General features: G+C 55.2%; 1 protein-coding gene across 2 annotated transcripts; it reads left to right on the top strand.

Annotated features, from left to right (window-relative positions):
* The first annotated feature begins 457 nt into the window (after positions 1-457).
* On the top strand, positions 458-8,502 carry BABAM1 (BRISC and BRCA1 A complex member 1). Of its 2 annotated transcripts, XM_039243416.1 has the most exons (10): positions 458-548; positions 824-866; positions 2,117-2,464; positions 3,218-3,276; positions 4,119-4,239; positions 4,326-4,404; positions 5,645-5,669; positions 6,868-6,997; positions 7,202-7,288; positions 8,014-8,502. In XM_039243416.1, the coding sequence occupies exons 3-10, from the start codon at positions 2,168-2,170 to the stop codon at positions 8,215-8,217; spliced, it is 1,002 nt and encodes a 333-aa protein (XP_039099347.1). In that variant the 5' UTR covers positions 458-548; positions 824-866; positions 2,117-2,167; the 3' UTR covers positions 8,218-8,502. The 2 variants fall into 2 exon arrangements, with proteins under 2 accessions (XP_039099347.1, XP_039099349.1); XM_039243418.1 differs by lacking the exon at positions 824-866 and having other exon boundaries at positions 464-548.
* Positions 8,503-9,828: the final 1,326 nt, after the last annotated feature.

The following is a 9,828-nucleotide window of genomic DNA, read 5'->3' as shown; positions in this document are numbered from 1 at the left end:
AAGGTATATATAATACGGAAGAGAATAAAGTAACTGGGAAGGATCTGGGGCCTGGGCCACGCCCACTTGGATCCACAATAATCCGCCCCTCACTGAGGGCTAGGTCAGCCCTACAAATCACCAGTCAGCCCCCCCTCTTCTTCTAAACCCCGCCCAAGTCACCTGTGTTCAGCTTATCACATTGCAAGTGAGGCCTCCTCCATCCCTTTGAGCCTCTTCGATTGAAAGCCCCACTTCTCTAGGCCTTGTCCCAGCCTATCAGGGTAGAAGCGCTGACCAGCGTACCTGATTCGGCCAGAAACATAAAAACCTCCGGCTATTCTTGCTTTAACCAATCACATTCCAAACCCCACCCCCAAGCACAGTCCCAGCCTATCAGCTTTCAAGGCTCCCCAGCCCTCCCCCCTTTCCGGCTCTCCGAAGACTGACGGCTTGCTGAACTACATTTCCCAGGAGGCGTCGCGCCCGCGCCTCACTACTTCCGGGCTGCGAAAGATGGCGGTTTCCTAGTCAGCGTTCGGCTGAGTCGGAGGGAGGCTCAGGCTACGGTGAGAAGAGGTTGGGTGCTTGCGGTCCCGTCCCTAGAGGTCCAGCCCCTAGCCTTCCCTGAGGCTTCCGCCTTCAGCTCTGGCGTCTCCTTCAGTCCAGCCTCCATCTGTCTTGCTGAAGCTAAAGTATTGTTTTCCTTAGAGATTGTGGGGGTTGCAAGGCGCACGCAGACCACAGGGACATCAGCCCACACCCGTGCCCAGATAGGCAAACTGTTGGTGTCCATCCTCAAAGGGACTTTTAACACCTAGATTCTTGCCCTTCCTTTATGCAGACACTCTCTAGACAGCCCAGTGCCACTGGAGAAGAACCCAGAGGTAATTATTATTACTGTTTCTTAAAATTTTATTTTCAAGGGGGCACCTCGGTGGCTCAGTCGGTTAAGCCTCCCTCTCTTGATTTTGACTTAGGTCACGATCTCACGGTTCAGGAGATCAAGCCCCATGACCAGCTCCGTGCTGAATGTGGCGCTCACTTGTGATTCTCTCTCTCTCCCTCGTTCCCTCTCTCTCTCTGCTCCTCTCTCTCCAAATAAATAAATAAACGTGTTTTTTTTTAAGTTTTTGTTTTTAAGTAATCTCTACGCTCAACGTGGGTCTCCAACCCCAAGAGCAAGAGTGCATGCTCTCTCTACCCGTTAAGCTTCCCCCCACCCCCACCCCTGCCACCGGGCACACCCCAGCTAATTATTCTGTTCATCTTAAAATTAAAACTGTCAGTTATTTTACCAGCGAAAAAGAGATTTGGAAATAGCAGAGAATTGTAATTCAGAATACAGGAGATACAGGAAAACCTTAGGCAAGTCCAGAACAAAGGAGAGAAGTGCCCTTTTCTAGAGGAAAGGGGAATTGGAAGGGCTGTTATAACCCCCAAATCCGTTAGTGTACACTGGGAAATTGAAGTTGAGTGGCTTTTCACTGACTAAGTTGTGACAGTCTGTCATTGGCTGGGCTGTTGGCAGGCACGGAGAAAATCTTTTAATTTCTTGCTTAGTTAGTATAGTCTTCCTGTTGGGAATGCAAGATATCTCTCTTGCTGTTGGGAGTCTACATTCTAGTAGCAGGGAGAGCGCCCCCTTTTGGCCTCTGGTCTCCATTTTAAATGAAGCTTCCTTTATTCAGGTTCCCACAAGCATAGCTCATCCAGGTGCCCAGACGTGTAACTGCCGTTTTCTGGGTGAGCAGCTCTTCAGGCAGGTTTCCTTTCCCCTCTGGAGGCAAAAGAGACTCCTGGCAGCTCTTGACTTCTGCCTTCCTAGCTCTGCAATTCTAACGAATCCCTCTTCCCTAATGGCACTATTGGAAGTCCCAGAGCTGCCCCTCACTGGCGTGTATTGGGTCATGCCCCGTCTCTGAGCCATTCATGGTGCCCAGCTTTGTTCATTGGCCAAGGAGGGTGGTTATTTCTGCAGGAAAAAAATGAGAGACCATTACCTTAAGTCAGAGCGGATGCTCGGCACCCATTCTACAGATGAGGAAACTGAGGCCAGAGAGGAGTGATTTTTACAGTCATTAAGCAGTTCATGCCGCGTCCCACCCAGTAACCAAATGTTTTTAAAACCCCTAAGGGGAGGAACCTGGCTTCCCCCAAGCCTGCTCCATCCAGCCACTCAGGGGCCATGGAGGTGGCAGAGCCAAGCAGCCCCACTGAGGAGGAGGAGGAGGAGGAGGAAGAGGAAGAGGAGCAGTCAGCCGAACCCAGGCCCCGCACGCGCTCCAACCCTGAGGGGGCTGAGGACCGGGCACTGGGGGCCCAGGCCAGCGTGGGCAGCCGCAGCGAGGGTGAGGGTGAGGCTGCCAGTGCGGATGATGGGACCGCCAATCCTCCCGGAGCTGGCCCCAAGCCCTGGCAGGTGCCCCCGACAGCCGCTGAAGTCCAGGTGCGGACGCCACGGGTCAACTGTCCAGAGAAGGTGGTAAGTGAGGGGCGTGGCCTGTGGCTAGAGGTGTCAGAGACCCTCGGGTTTAATATTCTTGCCTTCTGGCAGTCACTCTGCAAACAGTCACTTCGTAGGAGTTTTCTAGAGCTGCCCCAACAAATTATCACAGACTGGATGGCTTAGAGCAATAGAAGTGTATCCTCTCGCTATTCTGGAGGCCAGAGGTCTGAAATCGAGGTATGGGCAGGGCCATGCTCCCTCTGGAGGCTGTAGGGAAAGGTCCTTCCTTGCCTCCCCCAGTCCTTGGGGCCACATCACTCGTCTCTGCCTCTGTCTTCACGCAGCCTTCCTGTCTGTGCCTCTGAGCCTTCCTTCTCTGATAAGGACCCTTGTCATTGAACACGGGTCTTCATCTTATCTCAAGATCTGTGTCTTAGTTCCATTAGCAAATACCCTAATGTCAAAACAAGTCACATTCTGAGGCTCTAGGTAGGGCCCATCTTTGTGGGGGATGGGGCCCAATGCCACCCACCGTCCCTTCGTTTTCCTGTTTCCGGGTCAGATGTTCTCTGGTTCGTTTACGCACTCAGAAACCCGGACTCCTGGTCTCGTGCTGATTGCCTTGAACTTCTGTCTTCCGACCTCGAGTGCTTGGCTGAGGATTAGGGGTCATCACACCACCTTTCCAGACAGAGCTGCTTAGAGCGGGCCCGTGCTGTGTGGGCCAGCGCTAACGTCACTAGGTGCCGCCCGGCCCGGTGCCCTCACCTCCCTCCAACCTTCTTGCAGATCATCTGCTTGGACCTGTCAGAGGAAATGTCGCTGTCAAAGCTGGAGTCATTCAACGGGTGAGAGGAACACTTGGGGGCTTGAGTTTGCAGTCGCGGCTTGGGGCTGAGCCCAGCACACTCAGGGCTCTCTCGCTCTCTGAGACTTAACACCAGCTTGGCCTGGCCTGGGGCTTGGCGCTGTCAGAGCGGCAATGACAACTGAGAATAACACAGCACGGCCCACCAGGGCTCTGTTGCAAGCATGCGAGAGCTATCATGTGCCACCCGCGTCACAGCAGTGACTCAGAAACCCTGAGAAGTAAAGTGACTTGCCCAAGACCTCACAGGAAATGGACAGAGCCAGGACTCAGACCCAGGCCTAGTGGACCCTGAAGCCCTGGGCTTGAGCGGCTGAGTCTCTGTGGGGTTGGGTGACAGGGCCTACGTGGGGCCCAAGGAGCTGCGGGGGGTGAGTGAAGGTCTGGGGGAGACCCCATGAGGATCAGGTATGGGACCCAGGCTGGCCAGAGGAACCCATTTGGAGAGGGCAGACTCCCTGAGGCAGTGCCTGGGCCTCTGGTGCCAAATCCTGGACTGCCGTGGAGGGTTCCCTAGGATTGGCAGGTGAGGGGGTGCCTGGGTGGCTCAGTCGGTTGGGCGTCCGACTTCGGCTCAGGTCATGATCTCACGGTTTGTGGGTTCAAGCCCCGCATTGGGCTCTAGAGCCTGGAGCCTGTCTTCGGATTCCGTGTCACCCTCTCTCTCTAACCCTTCCCTGCTCATGCTGTCTCTCTCTCTCTCTCAAAAATAAATAAAACATTAAAAAGAAAATTAAAAAAAAAAAAAAAAGGATAGGCAGGTGAGGAGATACCCCCCAGGCCAGGAGGCCTGACCCGGCCTTACTCGCTCTCCCTCCCCAGCTCCAAAACCAATGCCCTCAACGTCTCCCAGAAGATGATTGAGATGTTCGTGCGGACAAAACACAAGATCGACAAGAGCCACGAATTCGCACTGGTGGTGGTGAATGATGACATCGCCTGGGTGAGGCTGGGGCAGGGCCTGGGTGCCTGGGGGGCTCCGGGGGGGGGGGGAAGAAGTACCTCACTGAGGCTTGTGCTTCCCCGCAGCTGTCCGGCCTGACCTCCGATCCCCGTGAACTCTGCAGTTGCCTCTATGACCTAGAGACGGCTTCCTGCTCCACCTTCAGTATCCTTCTGGGCAGGGGTGCCCTGTGGCGGGGGCTGGGCTGTGTTGTCTTGGAACCCCAGAAGCCTGACCCGTGGAGGTCAGGCTGGCCGAGCCTGGCTCAGGTCCAGATCCCAGTTCTGCCACTACAAACTCGGGCAAGTCACCTCTTCGAACCTCAGTTTTTTCATCTCTAAAATGGGAGGCACAAAACCTCCTTCCCCCTAGGGTTGCTGTTAAGATAATGTTTGGTTATTTTTGAGAGAAAGAGACAGCATCAGCAGGGGAGGAGCAGAGAGAGAGGGAGACACAGAATCCGAATCAGGATCCAGGCTCTGACCTGTCAGCAGAGAGCCTGACGCGGGGCGCAAACTCACAAATTACGCAATCGTGAACTGAGCCAAAGTCGGACACTCAACTGACTGAGCCAGCCAGGCGCCCTTGCCGTTAAAGTCATAATACTGAAGAAAAAAAAAAAAAAGCTGATTTAGACTCTAGATGTCAAAACTAGACACTAAATTTCAAAACCACACACATGGGGAGCACTCTGTCCAGCACCAAGTATACAGTTGGTGCTCAATAAATGGCAATATGTGACGGAAAAGTCACAATCACTACTATAACCCCTCCAACCTGGGCACATTTTATGCTAATTTAAACACAAAGGTTCACATACAGCCCAAAACTTAGAGAGAAAATAAGTTAGAAAACAGTGCTGAAGAGCAGTTAAGTGTCCAACTTCGGCTCAGGTCATGATCTCCACGGTTCATGGGTTCGAGCCCCACGTCGGGCTCTGTGCTGATGGCTACCTCAGAGCCTAAAGCCTGCTTCTGATTCTGTGTCTCCCTCTCTCTCTGACCCTCCCCTGGTCACACTGTCTCTCTCTCTCTCTCTCTCTCTCAGAAATAAATAAAACATTAAAAAAAAGAAAAGAAGTTAGAAAACATTGCCGAGTGGTGGGAGGTAGGGGATGGGCCACCCCATGGGTCTCATAGTGAGGGCAGCTGTCCTGGCTGGGAGGGAAAGGGAACTTGGAGTCACCAAGGGTTTTCAGGCCATCCTGTGCCAGCCCCCCTGTTTTGTGATCTGTGCTGAGGGAAAACAGGCTCAGACAGGGCAAGTGACTGGGCCAGGGTCACACAGCATGTCTCCTGCACAATCGTACACGGCACTGGGTGCGAAGGAGCCTAGGCTCTCCTGTCATCAGGATGATGCTCTCCCCACGCTCTGCCACCAGCCTTCTCCTTAGCATCCCTGCCAGATCTGGAAGGTCTCTTCAGCCTCATGTAAGTACTGCCTTCCCCGCACCTCGCCTTCCATTTTAGTCCGTGACGACCCTGAGGACCCCCATACCGTTCTTTCAATCCAGAGGGCAGCAAACTTTCTGTAAACATTTCCGGCTCTGCAGGGCATGTGGCCTCTGTGTCAGTAACTTGGGTTCGGCCCGAGTAACGTGCAAACAGCCACAAGCCATACCTACCTAAGGGGCTGTGGCCGTGTGCCAATAAAACTTTATTGATGAACGCTGAAATTTGAATTTCACAGCATTTCCACGTGTCACAGAATGGTCTCCTTTTGAATTCCGCCCCCAGCCCTTTAAGAATGTAAAAGCCGCTTGTAGCGTATGGGCCCTAGTCATCCAACCCGCCCCCTAAAACGGACATGGATCTTGTTTTGCCCTTCCCGTCATGATTAACCTGGTAGCAAACTGTCTCAGCGAATTTTGCAAGTGAACCCATCCTGTAAATTCCCAATGGAAGACATGCTGGACCCAAGGGGTGTGTGTTTTTAATCTGCTAGACTTTACCAGACGGAGCACTTTCCAGAAAACCAGCCCTGTGCTCCTCCCCCGGCACCGGAAAGCTTCTGTCTGACAGTGGCAAGAGGCCACCTGTTGCTTTCTCTGTGTTTTCCTTTGAGCCTTTTTTCATTCACTTGTAAGCCATTCAGCTTCAGGCAGTGATTTGTCTGTTTGTCCCCTTGGCCCATTTTCCTAGGGAGGTGTCTGCTGTTTTCTTATTAACAATCAGATTTGCTTTCCACATGTTAAAGACGTTAGCCCTCTGCCCGCCTAATGCCCTGTGCCCAGCGTGAGAGCCAGCTGTGGCTGATTGGGGACCTTGGTGCTAACTTAGATAAGATTGGGTCCCTGCCGTAGAGTCTTCCGGCCTGGTGCAACAGGTACAACTGAGGTCAGCGGCAGGGCCGATGTGCAGGATGGTGAGGGTGACCAGAGCAGGCTCCAGCTTCGGGGTCAGCGAAGTCTCCCTGATAGAGCAGGAGAGGCCAGGCAGAAGTGGGAGGCCGGGAAGGCCCTGGGGAGGCAGAGGGAACAGCATGTGGGAAGGCTCAGAGGCAGCAGTGAACTCGGGAAGGGTCCTGTGGGGCTTTGCATGCCCACTGAAGGCCTGGGCTCTCCGAGGGTGACAGGAAGGGCAGACCCCAGAGTGCGTTCTGACCTGTCCCCCACCCTCCCCCATGTAGCCAGCAGAAGACTGAGCTGCCAGTCACGGAGAATGTGCAGACGATCCCGCCCCCCTACGTGGTCCGCACCATCCTGGTGTACAGCCGCCCACCTTGCCAGCCGCAGTTCTCCCTGACGGAGCCCATGAAGGTGAGTGGGGTCCGGGAGGGGGGGCTGTGTGCAGCCAGCAGAGTGGTGGTTAGACGCCAGGAGGGACCTCCCGATCAAAAGAGCTGTGGCGCCTACAGGCAGGTTCCCAGAGCCCAGGACAGAAGCCGGGGCGTGGTCACAGGGGAGTGGTCACAGGGGCGCGGGGTGAGCCGAGCCCTGAAGGCTGGTATCCTTCCCCTGCAGAAAATGTTCCAGTGCCCATATTTCTTCTTCGACGTCGTTTACATCCACAATGGCGCTGACGAGAAAGAGGAGGAGATGAGCTGGAAGGTGAGAGGCTCTTGGGCACGGCGGGGGGTGGCAGGTCGGTGTGGATGGGGCATCTCAGGACCCAGCCGCCCTGGCCCTAGGGAATCCCGCCTCCGTTTTGCAGCCCTGGAGCCCTGGCCCTGCCGGGGAGTGGTCGTTTACTCATTCAACAACCGTTTCTGCGTGGCTGCTGTGAGCTAGTGGGGGCTGTTGGGACGGCGGCCCCTTGAGCGTGTAGGGTTCTGCCCACCTCGCCCTTGGCACCTCCTGCTTCTCTCTTCCTGCCTTTGCTCTAACAGTGCCCTCCGCTTCAAGCACCCTTCCCTCCCTGCCTCCCCAGGCCCTGCTGGTCCTTGACATCCCAGCCCTGACCTCGCTATAGGACCCTGAATAGGCCACTTCTCTCTGAGCCTCCGTTTACCCAGCTGGGAACAGGCGGAGTTGAGACTGCCTCCTACTCCTGCCTCAGCACCAAAACCACAAGTCTCTGCTCCTCAGGGATGATTAGCATGGGGGAGGGGGTGCTTCTCCAGACCTGGGGCTCCAGGCCAGAGACCTCCTGGAGACCCTAACACTGGGTGGGCAGCAGGGAATACTCGCTGAGTGGGGGACGGGCTCCTTTCTGGCAAACTCCTCTCCATCCTCCAGAACCCGTCCCTGATGCCCCCTCCTCAGGGAAGCCCTCCAGGGACAGAGAGGGTCCATCAGGTCCTCTGCCCGAGCATCCCCTCTCTCTGGCCCCACAGGACATGTTTGCCTTCATGGGCAGCCTGGACACCAAGGGCACCAGCTACAAGTATGAGGTGGCGCTGGCCGGGCCGGCCCTCGAGCTGCACAACTGCATGGCCAAGCTGCTGGCTCACCCACTGCAGCGGCCCTGCCAGAGTCACGCCTCTTACAGCCTGCTCGAGGAGGACGAGGAAGCCGCTGAGGTTGAAGCCACCGTCTGAGCCATCCCTGTGCGTTTGTTGTGGGATGAAACCCTGGGCTTGGAGGATGGTTCTCAAACCCAGCTCTGTGGCACCCTGAGGGGGAGGGTTCCAGGAGGCTCCCAGGGCTCCGGGGCACCCTGGAAAGAAACTCAAGACTCCAGGAAGCATTCCAGGGACCCCGGGCACCCCTTCCCTGTGTTTTCCAGCCCACATCCCACCACTAGTTTGTCAACTGTTAACGTTTGTTCCTTTTGTGACTTTTTATTTTGTCATCAAAGTAAAAAGCTGAGAATCCCTAAGCCACCTGCGCAGCAGTTACCTTGTGTTAACTGGGCTCTTTTGGCTGCACGTGACAGAAATCCTACCCACTGAACAGAAGGGAATGGCGACGTTCTTGTAGATGAAAAGCAATGTGCAGCTTCAGGCTTGGCTGTTCAGACAACACTGCCACATGCCACTGGGGGGGACGGAACCATCTTGCCTGCTCGGTGTCCAGCTCGGTGTCCAGCTCAGTGTCCAGCGCGCCCTGCTTTTCTCCCAAACCGTGGGAAGGGGGGAAGGCGGGGAAAGGGTGTGGTGGCTGTGAGCGCTCCCAGACTACAGCCCGGGTGAAGTGAGGGGTCCCAGCACCTCCGTATGACTGGCCTCGCCTGGGTTAGGTAACCGTGCAGGTGGGCCAGTCGTGGGCCAGAGTTGTGGGCTGCTCTGATCGGCCTTGACTCTGTTCTGGAAGGGATTACTGCTCTATCAGGAAATAATACGGGTTTTCTCCAGAGAAGGGGAGACCAGAGACATACAAGAGGTCTACCATTCGATTACCTTCCTGGATAATGAGCAACTGCGGAAAAAAGTTTAGCAGCTAGATTTTTGGTTTTTTTTTTAATGTCATTTTTGAGAGACAGAGGGTCGGGGGGGGGCGGGGGGGCAGAAAGAGAGGGAGACCAAAAAAAAAAAAAAAAGAGACAGAATCCAAAGCAGGCTCTAGGCTCAGAGCTGTCAGCGCAGAGCCCCAGGGGCTCCAACTCACTGACGGAGAGCATGACTCCAGCTGAAGTCCCGCGATTAACCGAGTGAGCCACCCAGATGCCTCTAGCAGCTAGATTCTTATATATTAAAAAACAAGCAACAGCAACACAAGCTTTTCTTCCCTGTGAGCATTTATTGGGCACCCATGTACCGGATCCTTGTGAAACTCGTCCCATTTCACACCAGCCTGGAAGGGATTATTCTCCCATTTTGCAGATGGGAACATGAAGGCCCTCAGCGGCCGGCACTCCAAAGTAAGGGACCCCCGTTTCCCCAGGAGTGAAAACGGGCGACACGGAGATGGAGGCGGGGGCTGTTCATTGAAACTTTACATGGTATCTGGGTTGTGCCCGTCGGTGGAGCCCGCCTGGGCAAAACGTTCCAGGAGATGTAATGGCCTGTAGGCACCTCTGGTCCCATCCCGGGACGCAGCTCCACGTCCTCCATCAGGGTGCGTTCGCATTTTCCCGCTTTGGAGAAGAGATAAATGACACACTCGGTGGCCTCCACCCGCCCGGGTCCTTATCAGCGGCCCCAGGCCCTGCTTGAGCGCCACTCGGTGCCACCGGCCCCCGCAGGCACTAGACCTCCCGAACCCTGATG

This window comes from Hyaena hyaena, unplaced genomic scaffold (genome assembly GCF_003009895.1).
Source record: "Hyaena hyaena isolate Hyena2069 unplaced genomic scaffold, ASM300989v1 scaffold_227, whole genome shotgun sequence".
Lineage (NCBI taxonomy): Eukaryota > Metazoa > Chordata > Mammalia > Carnivora > Hyaenidae > Hyaena > Hyaena hyaena.
The sequence above is the reverse complement of the archived record's forward strand: the minus strand, read 5'-3'. Positions and strand labels throughout refer to the sequence as shown.

Coding starts and splice junctions, on each gene's coding strand:
- BABAM1 (XM_039243416.1), top strand. CDS start 2,168: ATGGAGGTGGCAGAGCCAAGCAGCCCCACTGAGGAGGAGGAGGAGGAG. Junction 4,240..4,325: donor TGAATGATGACATCGCCTGG/GTGAGGCTGGGG, acceptor GCTTCCCCGCAG/CTGTCCGGCCTGACCTCCGA. Junction 5,670..6,867: donor GAAGGTCTCTTCAGCCTCAT/GTAAGTACTGCC, acceptor TCCCCCATGTAG/CCAGCAGAAGACTGAGCTGC.